This window comes from Bos grunniens, chromosome 21, assembly GCF_055505025.1.
Source record: "Bos grunniens cultivar Pamir isolate PY7600 chromosome 21, Bosgru_T2T1.0, whole genome shotgun sequence".
Taxonomy (NCBI): Eukaryota; Metazoa; Chordata; class Mammalia; order Artiodactyla; family Bovidae; genus Bos; species Bos grunniens.
In genome coordinates, this window is record NC_141185.1 from 35,738,047 (window position 1) to 35,757,451 (window position 19,405).

Here is a 19,405-nt window from a genome sequence, read left to right on the forward strand (position 1 = left end):
ACCGATCTCTCACCCATCATCCCCAAGGGCATCCCCTGATCCCCGCGCCCCAGGATCTGGTGACGCACATTAGGTGGCCCCTTCCTACCAATGCCCACCTCACCCTATTTGTCCTGCTCTGATAAATCCCACCTGATTTCCCCCACCCCCGAGAAGGCCTGTAAACCCCCGTTGCTCAGAAACCACCCATCCCTTGTGTGAACACCCTCCTTATCCCCCGTGGGCATTGAATCACCGCCTCACTTGTATTCTGTTACCTGATCCAGGATGCCCAATGCGGGGTGTAGGGTGAGAACTGTGTCCACACGGGAGAGAGGCCAGATGTGGACACACGCTCACCCGATGTGGGCTTGGCTTGGACACCATGCCCTGGTTACCTGTGGCTCCCCTGCCAGAATCCATTTTGACAGTGGGCTTTGTTTCTTAATCAAAGGTTTCATTGCTTTAGAAGAGACTTGAGATCAAGGTGTTTAGGCCCCATGATGTTTTCAATTATATGACTCTGTCCACCTTTTCCACTGTTGGGACATGACCAGGATAATTTGGTTACCAAATTGTATAGGGACATCAGAATGCCATTCTCTGGGTAGTGGTGGGGGAATTCTGTGTTGCCTCCCTGGCACCCACTCCCATTTCACGTGGAACTCCCATCCAACAGGCTCTTCTTCCTTGACTGCAACACTCCTGCTGGGAGATGAAATCTAGGGCCCTTCCTTTTTAATCTGCTGGGAGCTCTTGATTGCCTCAAACAGAGGGATATGGTGGAATAGATGCCATAGGACATCAAAAGTGAGGTAATTAAAAGAGCCCAGCTTGTGCCTGGCTTGTTTCTTAGCAGATGCTTCTTTGGGAAAAAGCCAACAACATGACCGACAATCCCAGAAACAGAGATGACTTGAGGTGCCTCATGGAGAGAAACCAACATGCCCAGTGAACAGCCAGCACCATCCACTGGGTGTGTGTGAGCGAGACATCAAGTAATTCAGCATCCAGGCTTCAAACCTCCCTGATACCAAGAGGAGCAGAGGAATGCTATCCACATTGGATCCTGACCAAAATGCACATTCATGGCTAAAACAATGTTGCTGTTTTGAAAAATATACTCAGTGTTTAATAACTGGAATAATCTCTCTTTAGCATCACTCTCACACACCATCCTGTATATACCACACCGTGGTTCTCACCATCCTGTTTGACCAAGACGGTTTTGTCTCCTCCACCAGAAGTGAGAGATCTTCCCTCCAAATTTCTCATACAAAGAGGCCTCAATACACAATCACCCTGGTGACCAAAGAGAACCACAGAAATGAAGACATTCTATGTCATGAATCTCTCATCATGGGACCCAGAATGCTGGGGCTCAACGATCTGGTATTTGTTGATACAACGTCTCACTACCTCTACTTGTAGTGATTTTCTTGTTTTCTGCTGAGTGATGGCACTAAGCCAAGAGCTTATGGGTGCTTCTGTGGTGACCACTAAGTACACACTCCACTCAGACCCCAGGACCAGGTGAGACAGAGGTGTGAGGCTTCAGAGAAATCTCAAGTGATAAAAGCCACAACAAGGTGGAGACACTGGTTAAAAGGCCACATGGAAGTAGCAGCTGCTCAGATCTGGGCAGCTTTCCTGCAGAGATGGTCCTGCTCCTGCTCCTGGTGGTCCTTCTGTCCCCTACCAGGGAGGCAGGTGAGTGCCGGTCCCACCCTCAGAGGCCCAGTCCCACCCCATACGAACAGACCTGCTCAGACGCTACACTCCTGCACAGCCTGGGCCTGGTCCATCTAAGAGAATTTCTGAACTCAGGGAAACCTTGATCCCATCTCCCCTGTTCAAACTTTGGCTCCATGAGCACAGCGGGCAGGCTGGAATCTTTCTTTCAGGGAAAATCATCGGGGGCCACGAGGCCAAGCCACACTCCCGTCCCTACATGGCGTTTCTTCTGTTCAAGACTTCAGGGGAACCTGACAACTGTGGGGGTTTCCTCGTGCGTGAGGACTTCGTGCTGACAGCAGCTCATTGCCTGGGAAGGTGAGGAGCAGTGCCGGGCCCCCACCCCTCTGTGGAGCCCTCCCAGGGAACCCCCTTAGGAGCTGCAGACCTGTGCCACCAGGTAACATAGGAAGCTATTCAGAGGACAGGTGAGCACTGGGGAGAGAGGGACAGGTCAATGCCAGTCGCGCATGGAGAGAAGGGACTGATCAAACCTGGAACATAAGGAAGCCAAGGTTGTGGCCTGGAGCCCACGGTGCAAATGTGAGAAATTCATGTTTTCCTTAGAGACAGTCAAGTTCAAGTAGGACTGAACACCGTCCGTGGACTACAGGAACTGCCACCCTGCCCAGGCTGCCAGGGAGCAGACAGTTCAGAGATGCTCAGCCCCAGGGCCCACCGCCTAGAATTTCGCCACACACTCCCCCTGCCCTGCCCCAAGTTTGGCCCTGTCCCAAGCTGTGCTCTTTCCTCCCGGCTCCTGGACCGGTTCTCCTGTGACTCCCTTTCCCTCTCTGCTCTCTGTGCAGCTCAATCAGTGTCACCCTGGGGGCCCATAACATCATGGAACAAGAGAGTAGCCAGCAAGTCATCCCAGTGAGAAGACCCATCCCCCACCCAGACTATAATGATGAGACTGCGGCCAACGACATCATGTTACTGAAGGTGGGACACGAGGCTGCACTGACTCTGGGACACTTCCATCCAGGGTTCTGCATCCCCCATGAACCCATTTCTGACCCTCCTCCTGTACAACCCCTCCGTGGTCCCAATGCTGAGAAGAAGGCAACCCCATGACTGTCCTGCCGCCTCTGTGGGACAACAGTAGGTGACAATGCTTTTCCTCTACCTTCAGCTGACTAGGAAGGCTGACATTACGGATGCAGTGAGCCCCATCAATCTGCCCAGGAGCTTGGTGGAGGTGAAGCCAGGGATGATGTGCAGTGTGGCCGGCTGGGGGCGACTGGGGGTAAATATGCCCTCTACAGACAAACTACAGGAGGTAGATCTTGAAGTCCAAAGTGAGGAGAAATGTATCGCTCGCTTCAAAAACTACATCCCCTCCACACAGATATGTGCTGGAGATCCAAGCAAGAGGAAGAATTCTTTCTCGGTGAGATCCCCAGTGTTATCCGTGCAAAACCCTGGGCCCAACTGAGCTGGGACGATGGGTGGCTGTGGGAACAAAGCCCGCCCCTGTGTCCCCAGCCTGTCCTCCTATCTGGACACTGTCCTGTGTCCCTGGGGCATGAGCACTGCCCCACAGTCACAAATGGGTGGAGGTTTCCTGCAGGAGGAGCAGCAGGATTGTCAGTGCCAGGATGAAACCTCAGGACCAACAAGGCCCTGACATCAGCCAGGACCGCTAACTGAGCCCACCCACCCCAGGGTGGCAGGGAGACCAGACCCGAAGGAGGTGAGCTCAGCCCTTGCTCTCTCTACCCACAGGGTGACTCTGGGGGCCCGCTTGTGTGTAATGGTGTGGCCCAGGGCATTGTGTCCTATGGAAGACATGATGGGACAACTCCAGATGTCTACACCAGAATCTCCAGCTTTCTGTCCTGGATCCATTCAACAATGAGACGGTACAAACGCCAGGGATCAGTGTGATGTGTGCTCAGGGTGGACCCCTCCATCTTCCCTGGGATTGGAAGCATTGATCAAAGTGTGTGAAGGAAGGTTGCCTGGAACTTAATAAACATTCATCTCTTGAAAAGAAATCACTGACTGCTCTGTTATTCACAAATTCGTTAGGTACCTTCTCTGTCAGGGAAACCTCTGTTCACATTTCTGCTCTGTTAGCAGCTTCCCCCTCCAGCACATACACTGCTCCTCTCACCCCTCCCTTCCATTCTCTAGAATAAAATCTTCTGCTGTACCTACAGCCAGCTCCCTCCAGTCCCATGTCCCCAGTGCCAGCTCCCCCTCAGGCTGCCTGTGAGCTCCATCAGAGAAGGGAGACCCCTCCTCAGGAACACAGGACCCCCTGGTCCACGACCCTTGTGTCTCATCCATATGCCCTCCTCCTCGTCAACACCTACTTCCCTCCCCCACATCCCAGTGTCCAGGGGGCAACAGAAGAGAATCTAGATTTGGAAAGGGGACCACCTGAGAAACTCTGGTGTCGAGGGGGGCACTGGTCCACCCTAACAGAAATGGGGGAGGTTTACAAAGGTGTACTTCACCCCATGCAGTGTTCCCTCCCTGCATCAGAGCAGGCAGAGCTCAGAAGTCTGAGAAAGTTCCAGGAAGCCTTCAGTATTCCTAGGCCCAGCTTGAGTGCCTGTCACAGCCCTGTCTTGGAGTCCTGGGCCCAGGGCCCTGTGCAGCCTCTGGTGTCCTGAGGGCACATCCTCCTTCAGCCTCAAGTGACCTTGAGGGGGCTGTTCCACCTTGGGCTGAGCCAGCCGTTCCCCACCTTCATCATTCCCATGTGTGTTTGTGCATAAATATATTTATCTCCAAAGGAAACTCACTCTAAAAAAAATCATTGGTTTCAAGGTATCCTAAAGTTTCAAAGAGTATCTATAGCCTATAGTTATTGGGTACATTTCTTCCTGTATTTTTTTTTTAATCAATTGCTGAAGTTTTAATGCAAGGTTCAGAAGAGCAACCTTAGTTTTAAGACATGCAGTTTAGAGAGGGCTTAAGAGAAGTGGTTTGTCGAACATTTGAATGGAGAGTGAGCTTCAACTATTGCAAAATGTGTTCTGGTAGAAAGTAACACACATTCACCAAAATACATTCCTCATAAATGGAACATAGTCAACACGGTGCGTGCAAGTGTGCTAAGTTACTTCAGTCGTGTCAGATTCTTTGTGACCCTATGGACGGTCGCCCTCCAGGCTCCTCTGCCCATTATCATAGAAAGACAAGTAAATACAGAACATATGGATGAGAAAAGGAAACGAAGTGCACTTCCACCACCCCCGATTATCATCATTAACGCTTAAGCATATTTCCTTCCACTATTTTTCTATTTATTCATAAGCTGCTCTTGCTTCAACTCCCTTGGGATTGGGTGGTTTACAGCTCCTCATGCCCTCCTTTCCATTCCTCTTTCTTCTGTCTTCATACTGCGGAGAGTGTGGGGGTCATCTGCACATGTTTAGGATGGCCTGGCCCAGAGACAGCAGATATATGGCTCTCTGGGCTCTGGACAGGGAATACTTAGTGGGCAGTAAGTATTAGATGACGGGCATCTGTTTCCCCTTCACCACTCACCAGTCACCAGCATTTCTGGAGAGGAAGCCCCTCCTGACTCACAAACACCCTGATTCAGGTGGGACAGCTCCCAGTTGAGCTTGAGGGGTGCTGGATACCTCAGCACAACCCAACCATGTCCCTCATTGCCGAAGGACCCGGTGATGGTTTTTTCCTGGTTCAGTGAATATCAAGTCCAGGACTTTCATTCAAAAGTTTCAGATAAGAAAGGCTCTCTGTGTTACAGAATACTTATATTTAAACAAGAGATTCTAAATCCTGCAAAAATGTGAGGCTGGAACCCTGGCAAGATAGGAAATGGGGTTGCTGTTTGGGCCACTTGGGTGAATCCAGGCCTCTCTGCTCCTAAAGCAAGTGCAGTCTCTGCCTCACCCTCGGCCCAAGCAGAGCCCCACACCATAGTCCTCACGCACATGTCCTCTGCCCATTGATTCTAGGTCTCCTCCAGCCCCTGAACTTCCCAAGTACAGGAGCCAAGTCGCTGAATCCCTGATCCTCACCTCTTGGGTAATTCTTCATGCTTTCCCAAGAATTAAAGAAGACCCAAGAAGGGAGGAATGCAGACCCTTCTGATTCAGTCACTGAGGGCCTCTGGGGATCCAGCTCCTCCCCTGGCTGCAACACAGCCTCCACTTTCTTGCTGTTCCTCTTGCTCTGTGACTCAGCGGTGGGGGTGCAAGGGTGGTGACTATGTTGTTCTCACCTACCCCACAGCAGAGAACATGGGCACACGTGACATGCTCACACTCGGCTGGGGGGAGCACAGCTCTGGGGGTGCTGTGGGGGCACTGAGCCTCCCCTGCTTCCTTCCCCTGTGCTTTGTGTCTGGAAGGAAGAAACCCCAGCAGCTCTGACCTGGGCAAATCTTCTGGAAGATGCAGCTACTCCTGCTCCTGATGGCCTTTCTTCTGCCTCCTGGGCTGGGAGAGGTGAGTGACTGTCCCCATCCCTGACACGGTAGCCCATCTCACTAAACCTCCCGAAGTCCTGGTCCTTCTGCCCAGCTCCAATTTCTGAACCAGCTCCCATCCCAACTGAGACTACAAGTTCGATGCTGCATAGACATTCAGCAAGGATGGGTGGTAGGAAGCAAGCTTTCACTAAAAGCTTTTGTAGCTCTTAGCCCCTCTCTCACCACTGGTAAAGTGGGTTGTGCATTTCCTGGAGGATGTGAAGCTACAAAGCACAAGTAGGAAAATTCCTCACTCCAGCCAGGAAAGGACAACTCAGACAAACCATCTACAGTGCGGGAGTTCTCAGTGGACCCAGCTTAAGAACCAGAGAAACTTGTTAGTTTCCCCGCCCTTCACTCCTGCCCAGGAGAGGAGCCCAGGGTGTCACTGGTCAGAAATGGCTACATGGCAGCACCCAAAGCTCTCTGGGTGTCGTTACTCTTCCCCAGGCCCTAAGCAGTTCATTTTCTGCCCCAGTGTCTTTGGCATGTCCTCCCCCATCCCTGTGGTCTTAAATCCCACCAGTACTATCCCCACCAAACCTCAGCCAAAAGCTAATTGGAGGCCATTCAGGCGTCCAGTCAACAGATGTTTACTGAGATCCTGGGATGCGTTATGCCCTAGGACATGAGGATTTTAGAAAACCCAACTCCATAAACTCATAGGTGGATTATTAGAAAACGGCACCAATCAGGATGTTAGCAGAGGCTCAGAGGGGTCCAGGAGTCTCCATGAGAATGAGGGCTCATCAGGGGGTCCCATCCATGATCTTCTGGGCTTCACCCTCTGGAAGGCACTCTTGGGCCCCTCCATATGTGTGTGTGACTCAGGATGTGGAGAACAATACTGAGGTTTGGGGTTCAGAAAAGTTTATCCCACCACCGTGAGAACCTGGGGGACTCTCCCCTAGTGTCTGTTGGGCACTGTCGACCCACCTTGACTGCCGCCTTCCCGAACCTCCCTTCTAACCATAACCTCTCCCATCTCCCCATCTTTCAGCCTTTTCTTTCAGAGGAGATCATTGGGGGCCATGAGGCCAAGCCCCACTCCCGCCCCTACATGGCTTTCGTTCAGTTTCTGGGTGAGAAGAGTTGGAAGAGGTGTGGCGGTGTTCTCATACAAAAAGACTTTGTTCTGACAGCTGCTCACTGCAGAGGAAGGTGAGGGGCAGTAGCCAGCCTACCCTACCTCAGGCCTGGACAGGGACCCGTCCTCTCCCCAGGAGCTGAGCCCAGGGGTACCCCTCCTTCACCCCAGGATCCTGGAAATCAGGACCACAAGAGCTCATCAGACAAGCCATCTGATGAGCAGGACTAGGGTGATTAAAAGCTGAGAAACAGGACAAGTAAAGTTTTGAGGTCAGTGGGTCAGAGGTGAGAATAAGAGACAGGGTTGAGAAGGGTTGACCCACAATGGCCAAATAAAGCATCAGAGAAGGATGAGAGTGTGCAGTGAGAGCCAAAACCCAAACTCAGAGTCACTTCACAATATTGCTGAGAAAGCTCCCGGGAGCCCTGCCCTCATGTCCCTGAGAAGCACTGGGCTCAGAGTCACTCAGCCCCAGGACCGTCTGTCACCCAACTCCCCCTCAGCTGCTGCCCTGCCCTGGTCTCAGCTGCCTGTCACAGCTCCTGGGCTGTATCTCTAGTGACCCCATGATCCCCACACCTCTGCTCTGGTCTCTGTGCAGCTCAATCAATGTCACCCTGGGGGCCCACAACATCAAACAGCAGGAGAGGACCCAACAGGTCATCCAGGTGAAAAGAGCCATCCACCACCCAGACTATAATCCTAAGACCTTCTCCAACGACATCATGTTACTGCAGGCAAGGAAAACTCCCCACTGGCCCTGCCCTCCTGGAATTATATCATTGCCTTCCCAGGATCTCCTTCCTCTTTATTCCTTCCCATCCTGGCCGCCTGACCAGTCTCAGGGGGATAGGTGAGAGATGGGTCCATGCAGCCTCATCCTGGCATCCAGGCCAGAGGACCACCGGCTGAGCCAGACTCTTGTCTCTTCCCATCAGCTGGAGAGAAAGGCCAAGCAGACATCAGCTGTGAAGCCCCTTAGTCTGCCCAAGGCCAAGGCCCAGGTGAAGCCAGGAGAAGTGTGCAGTCTGGCCGGCTGGGGGAAGGTGGCCCTGGGCACTCCAGCCACCACCCTGCAGGAGGTAGAGCTGACGGTTCAGGAGGATCGGGTGTGTGAATCACTCAACCCCAGGAACTACAGTCGGGCCACCCAGATTTGTGTCGGGGACCCAAGGAAGGTGAAAACCGGCTTCAAGGTCAGTTTTCCTGCATCTAAGCACACAGACCCGGGAGGTGTGGGTAGGGCAGAGGCCATATCCTCAGCTGAGAATTTCGGCTGCCTGGTCCTTGAATCCAATGTTTTGCTTTTCTTTTCCCTGAGTGGCTCAGGAAGCATCAGTCATCCCACAGCTGTCTTATCACCAGAGTTTCCAGGAGAAAACTGACAGAAAGGTAGACTTGAGTCCAGCTGCTAAGAACAGTCAGAATCAAGCTGGAGCCCCAGGACCAGGAGGTGACCAGGCCTCCCTGGGCCTGGGTCTTCCCCACAGCCCCTGACTGAGACCACACAGCCTGGACGGCAGGGAAGAGAAAACCCCAAGGAGGCTTGCTCAGCCCTTATCTCTCTGCCCACAGGGTGACTCCGGTGGACCCCTCATGTGTAAAAAAGTGGTCCATGGTATTTTCTCCTATGGAAAGACGAATGGGACACCTCCAGGAGTCTTCACCCAGGTCTCACACTTCCTACCCTGGATAAAGAGAACAATGAAGCACCTCTAACAGCAGCTTGAGACTGACCTTTCTCTGCACTGACCATTGTCCTGGGGCAGCAGCAAGAATCCCACAGGGATTGGCAGTGGGATCACAGGGCCATAATAAATGGGATCTCCAAAGCAATGGTGACTGAATTCCTATTTATTCATGGAACCACCTCAATACATAACCACACTGCTCCAGGACACCCTCTGCTGTCAGTTCTGGGTTTTACTTCCTCCTTCCTCCCTAGCCCTCTGCTTCTGTTAAGGCACTAAGTCGTGTCCCACTCTTTGCGACCCCAGGGACTATAGCCTGCCAGGCTCCTCTGTCCATGGGATTTTCTAGGCACAAACACTGGAGTGGGTTGCCATTTCCTTCTCCAGGGGATCTTCCTGACCCAGGGATCAGATCCTCGTCTCTTGCATCTCCTGCTTGGCAGGCAAATTCTTTACCACTAAGCCACCCTAGGCCTTGCTCCTCCCTAAATCCCATGCTGTCTGTATAGAATCTCATTGATTCCTCAATAAGAAATCATTGAGAAAATGATCTGGTGCTTAGCCAAAGCAAGAAAATCTCTTTGGTGCTTAGCCTTCTGCCAGGGATGAATCTAAAGGGCAATTCATTAAAAAGGACAAACTCTCCCCAAAATGGTTCTCTCTGGGTGTTAGAAATTTCTTACCTTCTCTAAGCCAAACACTGTCACCAACCCCTCAACAATTTAGCAAAGAACAGGTCAGAGGAAGGAGAATAACTCCAGGGACCTAGCAGGTCAGGAGGCCATGCCATGGGCACTCAGATTCCTGTTTCCAGGGCCTCTCCCTCTCCTGTGAGGGCAGGCTGATCCCATACTGGGTCTGTCTAGAGCTTAGGAGGTGCGATGCTCCCATGATGGCCCTCAGCCTCACCCAGGTCCCATCTCCATACCCTGCCCCAGGCCCAACACGGGACTCAGTCAACCTTGCTCCCTGTGTATCGTCCCACAGCAGCCCCTGTTTTCCACCCGAGTGCCCTAGCCACCAGCTCCTTTCCCTTCCCACTCACCTGGTTTTGAGCCACTGTCCCTGCCATACCTAACACTCCCAACCAGTACCTTCTGCTTATCAGAGGAGCCAGGACCCACTTCCCACCTGGGAAGGGCCTCCTCAGGCCCTGGGTCCAGCCCAACATCCCCCAGGGGCTCAACCACCACCAAGGCCTGTAGAGGAACTGAGAGGCCTCAGCCCTTTCAGCCTGGCCTGGCATTGGGCCTCTGACTCCCCCTGCTGGCAACCCGGTTATGGCAGCCTTGTGAGCCACAGGGATCCAGGGCCACTGGGTGGGAAAGTACCACATTGCCATCCATCAGTAGATCAAATATTGATCTTTCTCTTTGTGCCAGAACACAACAAGCTCTGTCTCTGCCATTAGGAAATGTTTGGTGGTGAGAAATTTCCTTTAAATTTCCGTGGCGCCTCTCCTTCCACAAGGAAGTTCAGTTTGACACAGATAGACCTGTATATGGAATCTGGAAGAAATCTTGTCTTGAAAATAATTACTTTCTTTGTATTTTAGCTGGATTGTACATTAGAGTTTCACATGCATAATCTTGTTTGATTCCAGAAGGGCAATGTGAAATTGGAAGAGGCTTGGAGACCCACAGGTCCTGGGGTTTCCAGTCTGTGCTCCATGGAGTCCATGTCCGGAGGGGAGGGAGGAAAGAGACCCCTGGAACAGCCTCTTTTGTTATCTTACATGTGGAAGCATGAACCTCAGTTTGCAAATCTACAAGATGCCGCATTTAAACGGTAAGACAGTTCATTATGACCCAGATGTCTTGAATCCTTTAAACAGCACCACCAGTGAATTGAGGATAATAGAACACATCAAATTCATGGTAACTGGGCAAACACTGAATCAAGTGAGATCAACGTTGAGAAGAGAAGAAACTTCACACCAACAAAAAGAAGCAAAACAAAGAGAAGGAACTTCACTAAAAAGAATAACAAATCACATGAATATGAGAAGTAAAATTCAGCATATTGAAAACTAAGGTGAAAAACAAATAAACACCTATTTTCCACACAAGACCGTCCCTACATCCATCTGCCAAGTCTAACCCTGGAGCTCACAGTACCAGCAAGGGCACAGGTGAGCAAAGAGCTAAACGTATGCATGAAGGTGAACAAGAACGGGGTAAGGTGTGCATAAGCCAGGGGACAACTTCAGGTCCCCGCAGTCGATGATGACACTCTTAGGAGATGTCTTCACACAAAAGGAATGCAGAGAGCCCAGAAAGCCAGTCATGAAGAGCTCCACAGAAGCCCAGGGAGTAAGGCAGAGTGGTCAAGGATATCCACCACCCCAGGCAAGGATGTGTGCCCTCAAGAGACAGTGCCTGATGAGTTAGTCTTCCCCCTTACACCTGATGGAATCATTTAACATAATATGAGATATATTAGGGAGAAAAACTATTACCTTACGATGCTATAGCATCATGATCACGGAACTGCTTGAGGCTATATATTTCTTAAAAATGATTTCCAAATATTTTTACATTATTTCTTTCTTTGATCTAGTGATTTTTATTTCTAGGACTTTAACCTACATAAGATCTAAAATGTGTGTGTTTATAGGGGGGTTACTCACATAAATGTTCATCACACCATTATTTAATAATAGACCTCAAATTAGAATCAGTTATTAATGTCCAAAATAGGAAGATGGTAAAATAAGGCATGCTTGCATTATATATTATGCAGTTGTTATTATCGACATTATCCATTACTCTAGAAACCAGGCTAAGAAAACAAAAGAACAAAAACTAGGCAGAGAAAACAAAAGAAAGTAAACTAGGCTAAGAATATTAATAGGAGAATCATTTTTAAAAACTGAACAAACACTTGGGGGAAAGTGAAAGCTCACTAATTAATTAATGCAAATTGAAATATGAATAATCTTTACTTATATGATTGGAAAGGATTGACACAAACGATACTAGTGAGATTTAGAATAGACACTGAGAAAATGCAGTTTAACACCTTGTACACAAATAGCCTTAAAAAATAAAAAAGAAAAAAAAGAAGAATCTGATGTAGCCATCAACTATACCAGAAAAAGTGCAGAAGGTGATGCCCAAAAAAGTTACACAAGTCAAATCTTAATACTAATTAACCCAGAATTAAATGGGGATTTGCTTTTTAAAATTTTTCATCACTTGAAACAGTGGAAATTTTAAAGTCATGATATAGAATTACAATAGCTACATGAAAGAATGGTCATTAGATTTAAGTCAAAAGCAGATTAAGAGCTGTACATACTACAGTCAATTTTTGCTTATACATACATTTTCCTTTTAGGCTTTTTTCCTTCCTACACAACCATTTATCTAATTTTTCTACAACATTTATGTATGATTTAGATAACTTAAGTGTCTTTTTAAAAATACGAAAGAGATTCTAAAATGATCTTCAAATTAAAATAAATAAATTTAAATTAAAAAAATAAAAGGCATTAAAAATTGAAAAAAATAAAATGATCTTCACTAACAGTTTTTTTTTTAATAAAATGAGGAAAATGTTTGTTGAATGAATTATAGGATTCAAAACTGAACGTATTGTAACCACACCTATAAAAAAGAAACATGTAAAAAACCTGGATGGAACTAGATCTGTTAACGGTAGTCAGTTAAATGGTGCAATTAAGGCTGACATTTTTCTTCTTTGTGCTTTTAATTTATTCACTATTTTAAAACGCATCATTCATAAAATTATTGTATTTTTTAAAATCTCATGTTAGAAAAAGGCAGGGTTAAGTAAACTGGCAGATGTGTTAGTTAACTGACTATTCTAACAGATCAATTTTAGCATTTCATGGCTGGCACAATAGAATTCTCTCTTGCTCAGGAACAGTCCCAAGTGAATATTCCTGGTGAGCAGTGCCCACTCTCACTCTCAAGTGTCCTGGTTTGGGCAATAAATTACATGGTCAGCCCAAAGCTAAGGGACCCAGACTCGGTCCCCTAAAGATGATTTCAAGTTCCCCATGTTCATCCTTGCCAAACCCTGGAAAGGGGAGAAACTAGACAATCAAGCATGGGAGTTGTTGCAGCTCGGGATGGGGCTCACAGCATTTCATTCCCCTCCCGTTTGCTGTGACAATGGCAGGCACGCCTGTGCTCAAGGGAGATGGGCAGTACAGTTCACCTACGTCCCCCAGAGCGTAGGTCATATGATCTGGTTTTGCTAAACTGCCAGATCTTCTCTACCACAGCACTTAGTCCTGTTTGCTGTTTAGAAGGATCATGGCCCTTAGTTTTTTTCTGCTTATTTTTATAGAAAAATCAGATTTAAGTAGATACATTTTCATTTTTGCTTTTAGATTTGTATGTCTTTTTATCGAAGTGCAGTTGATTTACATTATTTGTTTTAGCTGTATAGCATAATGATTCAGTATTTTGCATATTATACTCCATTTAAAGTTATTACAAGATAATGGCTATAATTTCCTGTGCTGTACAATATATCCTTGTTGCATATCTATTTTGTACATAGTGGTTTGTGGCTCTTAGTCACATACCCCTAAAGGCCTCTCCCCTTCCCTCTCTCCTTTGGTAACCACTAGTTTATTTTTCATATCTGTGAGTCTGTTTCAACTTTGCATATACATGCACTCGCAGTATTTTTCAGAGTCCTCATATAAGTGATATATAGAATTTTTCTTCTAAATTATTTCACTAATCTTCATATTCTCTAGCTTCATCCACATTGCTGCAAATGGTAGAATTTCATTCTTCTTATGGCCAAGTAATATTCCATTGTATAGGTACACCGCATTTTCTTTATCCAATCATCTGTTAGTCAGCACTTGGGTTTCTTCCAAATATCGGCTATTGTAAGTTGTGCAGGGGTACATGTCCCTTTTCAATTAGTGTTTTGTTTTTTCTGGATATATCCCCAAGATTAGAATTGTTGGGTCATATGAAGTTCTGTTTTTATCTTTTTGAGGAGCTTTCATACTGCTTTCCATAGTGGCCCTACCAGCTTACATCCCCACTTAGAGTTGTAGGAGGGTTCCCTTTTCTCCATGTCCTCTCCAACATTTGTCATTTGTGTACTTTTCTATGATAGCCATTTTTGCAGGTATGAGGTGATATGTTATTGCTGTTTTGATTTGCATTTCTGTAATAATTAGTGATGTTGAGTATCTTTTCATGTGACAATTATTCATTTGTGTGTCTTCTTTAAGGGAAAAAAATGTCTATTCAGGTCTTCTGCCCATTTCTTGATTTGGTTAGTTGTTTTTTCGATATGAGTTGTTTGTATATTTTGGATATTAATCCCATGTCAATTATATCATTGGCAAATATTTTTTCCCATTTCATAGGTTGCCTTTTCTTTTGTTTAGTTTGTTTCATTTGCTATGCAGAAGTTTTCATGGTTAATTAGGTCCCATTTGTTTATTTTTGCTTATATTTCTTTTGCTTTAGAAGATAAATCCAAAAAAATATCATTACAATAGGCAGTGTTCTGCCCATGTTCTCTTCTACGAGTTTTATGGTTTCAGTTCTTACATTTGGATCTGTAAACCATTTTGGGTTTATTTCTACATCTGATGTGAGGAAGTATCTCATCTTGCTTTTTTTACATGGAGCTGTCCAGTTTTCCCAGCAATCCTTGTTGAAAACGTTGTCTTTCTCCATTGTGGAGTCTTGCCTCTCTTGTCATAGATTAATGGACCATAGGTGTGTGGGTTTATCCCCTAGATTAACGGACTATAGTTGCATGGGCTCTGTGTCCTGTTTCATTGATATATATGTCTGTAGCATGCTTCCCAGGTGGTGCAGTGGTAAAGAATCCACCTGCCAATTCAGGAGATGCAGGAGACCTGTGTTCCATCCCTGGGTCAGGAAGATTCCTTGGAGGAGGAAATGGCAATCCACTCCAGTATTCTTGCCTGGGAAATCCCATGGACAGAGGAACCTGGCAGCCTACCATCCATAGAATCACAAAGAATCAGACACGACTGAGTGACTAAGCATGCAACACCATGCTATTGGGATTACTGTAGTTTTGTAGAGCAGTCTGAAGTCAAGGAAGATGGTAACTCCCAACTTTGCTACTTTTTCCTCAAGATTGCCTTGGCAATTTGGGGTCTTTTGTGGTTCCATGTAAATTTTAAGGTTATTTTTTCTGGTTCTGTGGAAAATGTCATGGGTATTTTGATAAGGATAGCATTAAGTCTGTAGATTGCTTTGGGTAGTAAGGTCATTTTAACAATATTAATTCTTCTGCTCTAAGAGCACCAGATATTTTTCAATTTCTTTTTATCATCTCAAATTTCCTTCATCAATGTTTTATAGTTTTCTTTACTTCCTTGGATAAGTTTATTCTTTAATTTTATTCTTTTTGATGCAATAGAATTGCATCTATTCTAAATAGATTTAAATTGCTTCCTATTTTAAATAGGATTGTTTTATTTTCTCTTTATGATAGTTAATTGCTGGCGTGTAGAAAAGCAACAGATTTCTGTGTATTAATCTTGTATCGTGCAACTATGCCAAATTCATTTATTAATTCTAATAGTTTAGGGATGGAGACTTTAGGGTTTCTATCTGAAGTATCTTGTCATCTGCAGTTTTACTTCTTCACTTCCAATTTAGATGCTTTTTTTCCCCCTTGTCTTATGCTGTGGCTGATACTTCCAATAGTATGTTAAATAGAAATGGGCATTGTCAACTGAGTTTGTCCTAAATGACCTTTATTATGTTGAGATATGTTCCCTGAACACCCACTTTGCTAAGAGTTTTTATCATCAGTGGATGTTAAATTCTGTCAAGTGATTCTTCCTCATCTATTGAAATGATCATGTGATTTTTCTGTACTTTTTATAACATGGCATATCACAGCCATTGATTTGTGAATGATGAATTGTCCTTGTGTCCCTGGAATAAAACAACTGGGTCACATTATATGATCCTTCTTGTATGTTGTTGGATATGGCTTGTTAATATTTTGCTAAGGATTTTCAAATCTATCTTCATCAAAGCTACTGGCCTATAATTTCTTTTTTTTTTTTTTTTGGTAGCACCTTTGTCTGGTTTTGGTAATAGGGTAATGGTGCTCTCAGGCTTCCCTTGTGGCTCATACAGTAAAGAATCTGCCTGCAATGCAGCAGACCCAGGTTCGATCCCTGAGTATGGAAGATCCTCTGGAAAAGGGAATGGCAACCCATTCCAGTATTCTTGCCTGGAGAATTCCATGGACAAAGGAGCCTGGCGAGCTACAGTCCATGGGGTCACAAAGAGTCAGACATGACTGAGCAACTAACACTTTCACTTCACTTTCAATGATGCCCTCATGCAATGAATTTGGGAGTGTATCTTCCTCTTTAAACTTTTGGAATAGTTTGAGAAGGATAGGTATTAACTCTTATATGTTTGGTATAACACTCTTGTGACATTGTCTGGCCTTGGACTTTTGATTGCTAGAAGTGCTTTTATTTAGAAATTTGATGTTACTACTAGTAATCAGTCAGTTCCAATTATCCATCTCTTCTTGACTCAGTCTTGGCAAGTTGTATCTTTCTAGAAATTTGTCCATTTCTTCTAGGTTGACCAATTTGCTGGCATATAGCTGTTTGTCAGAGAAGGCAATGGCAACCCACTCCAGTACTCTTGCCTGGAAAATTCCATGCACAGAGGAGCCTGGTAGGCTGCAGTCTGTGGGGTTGCTAAGAGTCGGACACGACCAAGCGACTTCACTTTCACTTTTCACTTTCATGCATTGGAGAAGGAAATGGCAACCCACTCCAGTGTTCTTGCCTGGAGAATCTCAGGGACAGGGGAGCCTGGTGGGCTGCCGTCTATGGGGTCGCACAACTGAAGCGACTTAGCAGCAGCAGCAGCAGCAGCAGCTGTTTGTAGTGTTTGCTTATGATTTTTTGTATCTCTGTGATGTCAGTTGTTATTTCTCCTCTTTCATTTCTTATTTTGTTTACTTGGGTCCTCTCTCTTTTCTTCTTGGTGAGTCTGGCTAAAAGTTTATTAATTTTGCTTGTCCCTTAAGAAAAATCAGCTCTTGGTTACATTGATTTTATTTCCATTATTTGCTTTATTTCCTCTCTGGTCTTTATTATTTCCTTCCTTCTCCTGACTTTGGACTTTGTTCTTTTTCCAATGCCTTTTGATGATAGGTAACTTCACTTATTTGAGATGTTTCTTATCTCTTGAGGAAAGCCTGTGTTGCACTAAGATTCCCTCTTAGAGTTGCTTTTTGCATCTCATAGATTTTGGAGCGTTGTGTTTCTATTTCATTTGTCTTTCATTTCACATGTGGTGGGAAGACAGTCATGGGGGCAACACAAGCTGATCAGTAGAAGTACCCACAAGGAGCTTCCAAAACATCCTTCTAAGAGTGATTTTAAGGCAGCCCTGAGGATTTCCAGAATGCTTCAGGAATACACTGGTCTCCTACAAAGTCAAGACTAACTACGTTGGTTTCTGACCAAAGTAGCAGCAAAAAGAGGGAAGGAGAAGTGACCCAGCACCACCTGACAACCGCCTGCCTGGAAGACTTGGACTGTTGGTGGCGTTGGGAGCCAGGAAGGAGATGGGAAACACCCTGCTGGTGTCCCAACAGCCCAGAGAAGAAAAATACATTTAACTGACGGAAATGTAATAAAACAGCCCGAAGCAGATGTAACTAGCTATGGATATTGTGAAACATATCACCATCCTATTTGTTCAAATATCAGTTTCAGTCCAGTTCAGTCACATTTCATCAAAATACAAAATAAAAACATACACCCCTCTCTCTACCATCATATATCCCCCCTCTACCCAAATGGTCTCTCTAATCCCTAAACTCTGGCTTTTGTTTCTCTCTACTTTGATGTCTAAGTCATCATTACATTTATTAATGATTAATACTTCTGTATACAGCATTGAAAATATTTACCTATCATAAAGTTATTATTACATTTTCAAATACATATTCACATTTAGATCCATAATCCACATAAAACAGATAATTGGACATGGTGTGAAATAAGGGTCAAGAAGAAACATGTGTTCTTAAAGGATATCATAGAGGCATTTATTGTCCTAGAACCACTTACTGAGGAGTAAAAAGAAAAAAAATCTTTTCCCCACTCTCTGCCATAAATCCTCCATCATAAACCAAGCATTCAAAATGTGTGTGCTGCTGCTGCTGCTAAGTCGCTTCAGTTGTGTCCAACTCTGTGCAACCCCATAGATGGCAGCCCACCAGGCTCCCCCGTCCCTGGGATTCTCCAGGCAAGAACACTGGAGTGGGTTGCGATTTCCTTCTCCAGTGCATGAAAGTGAAAAGTGAAAGTGAAGTGACTCAGTCATGTCCGGCTCTTCGCGACCCCACGGACTGTAGCCTACCAGGCTCCTCTGTGCATGGGATTTTCCAAGCAAGAGTACTGGAGTGGGTTGCCATTGCCTTCTCCCAATACGTGTGTATCAGTGTCTAAATGTGTGTGGAATCTCTATTTCTTGTCCATTAGTCTATGTGTCTATGCCCCTATCAGTACCACACTACCTTCATTACAGTGGCTTCATTTGCTACAATAAGACTTACCATCTTATTCTCATTCTTCAAGTCTTGGCTAATGTTGACCATTGGTTTCTCCATATCTGTTTAGAATCAATTAAGTTCTATGAAATACCTCTCAGATGCAATGAATCCTATAGAACACTTCTTGGAGAATTGACTTTAAAAAACTTTTTTTTCTGTTTCAAACACCGCCATGGAATATCTCTATGCTTAGGTCCTATTAAGTGTCTCTTCTTATAATTTTATACATATTTTCACCAAAGAGGTCTTGCACAACTTTTTTTGGATTTATAGTTATTTGATAATTTTCATGATTTAAATGTTAACTTCCTCAAAATTTCCAACAGTATTATAGTATATATCAAAATATAATTAATGTTTAAGTTGGTTTTATGGCCCAGCAAATTTGTCAAACTGCCTTATTAACTGTAATAGTTGAGCTGCAAGTTCTTGGGCATTTTCTACACACACAATAGCATTTCAAGTACTCAGTTTTATTTCTGCTTTTCATGACCTTATGCCTTTCGCTTCTATTTCCTGCTTACGTGCACTGTGTAAAATCTCTAGTATAAATACTAAAGAGAAACGGTGATTATGGCTATCCGCATGTCCTTATATTGTTTTGCTCTCAAGCAAAAACACTGTGTGTTTCAACATTAGTATAATGATTGCTGGGGGTTTTTATGGAGACATTTTATCAGGTTAAAAACATTATTTTTTATTTATACTTTGCTAGAATTTTAATTAATGAACTTCAGCAAATGCTTGTTTTATTTCAATTGAATAATCACATGGCATTTCTCCTTTTATCAATCAATGTGTTGTTTTACAGCAATTGGGTTTGAATAAAAAGTCACCCACTCCTAGGATAAACCCAAATTCATCCTGATATAT

General features: G+C 45.3%; 2 protein-coding genes across 3 annotated transcripts; both read left to right on the forward strand.

Annotated features, from left to right (window-relative positions):
- The first annotated feature begins 661 nt into the window (after window positions 1-661).
- On the forward strand, window positions 662-3,713 carry LOC147349355 (duodenase-1-like). Its single transcript, XM_086365250.1, has 5 exons — window positions 662-1,689; window positions 1,884-2,031; window positions 2,523-2,658; window positions 2,849-3,106; window positions 3,442-3,713. Exons 1-5 carry the CDS (start codon window positions 1,638-1,640, stop codon window positions 3,601-3,603), a joined length of 756 nt encoding a protein of 251 aa, XP_086221376.1. The 5' UTR covers window positions 662-1,637; the 3' UTR covers window positions 3,604-3,713.
- Window positions 3,714-5,886: 2,173 nt separating this feature from the next.
- LOC147349356 (granzyme H-like) lies at window positions 5,887-9,095 on the forward strand. Of its 2 annotated transcripts, XM_086365251.1 has the most exons (5): window positions 5,887-6,146; window positions 7,170-7,330; window positions 7,861-7,996; window positions 8,198-8,455; window positions 8,835-9,095. In XM_086365251.1, exons 1-5 carry the CDS (start codon window positions 6,093-6,095, stop codon window positions 8,976-8,978), a joined length of 753 nt encoding a protein of 250 aa, XP_086221377.1. In that variant the 5' UTR covers window positions 5,887-6,092; the 3' UTR covers window positions 8,979-9,095. The 2 variants fall into 2 exon arrangements, with proteins under 2 accessions (XP_086221377.1, XP_086221378.1); XM_086365252.1 differs by lacking the exons at window positions 7,170-7,330; window positions 7,861-7,996 and having other exon boundaries at window positions 5,966-6,146.
- Window positions 9,096-19,405: the final 10,310 nt, after the last annotated feature.

Coding starts and splice junctions, on each gene's coding strand:
- LOC147349355 (XM_086365250.1), top strand. CDS start 1,638: ATGGTCCTGCTCCTGCTCCTGGTGGTCCTTCTGTCCCCTACCAGGGAG. Junction 2,032..2,522: donor GCAGCTCATTGCCTGGGAAG/GTGAGGAGCAGT, acceptor CTCTCTGTGCAG/CTCAATCAGTGTCACCCTGG. Junction 2,659..2,848: donor ACGACATCATGTTACTGAAG/GTGGGACACGAG, acceptor CTCTACCTTCAG/CTGACTAGGAAGGCTGACAT.
- LOC147349356 (XM_086365251.1), top strand. CDS start 6,093: ATGCAGCTACTCCTGCTCCTGATGGCCTTTCTTCTGCCTCCTGGGCTG. Junction 7,997..8,197: donor ACGACATCATGTTACTGCAG/GCAAGGAAAACT, acceptor TCTTCCCATCAG/CTGGAGAGAAAGGCCAAGCA. Junction 8,456..8,834: donor AGGTGAAAACCGGCTTCAAG/GTCAGTTTTCCT, acceptor CTCTGCCCACAG/GGTGACTCCGGTGGACCCCT.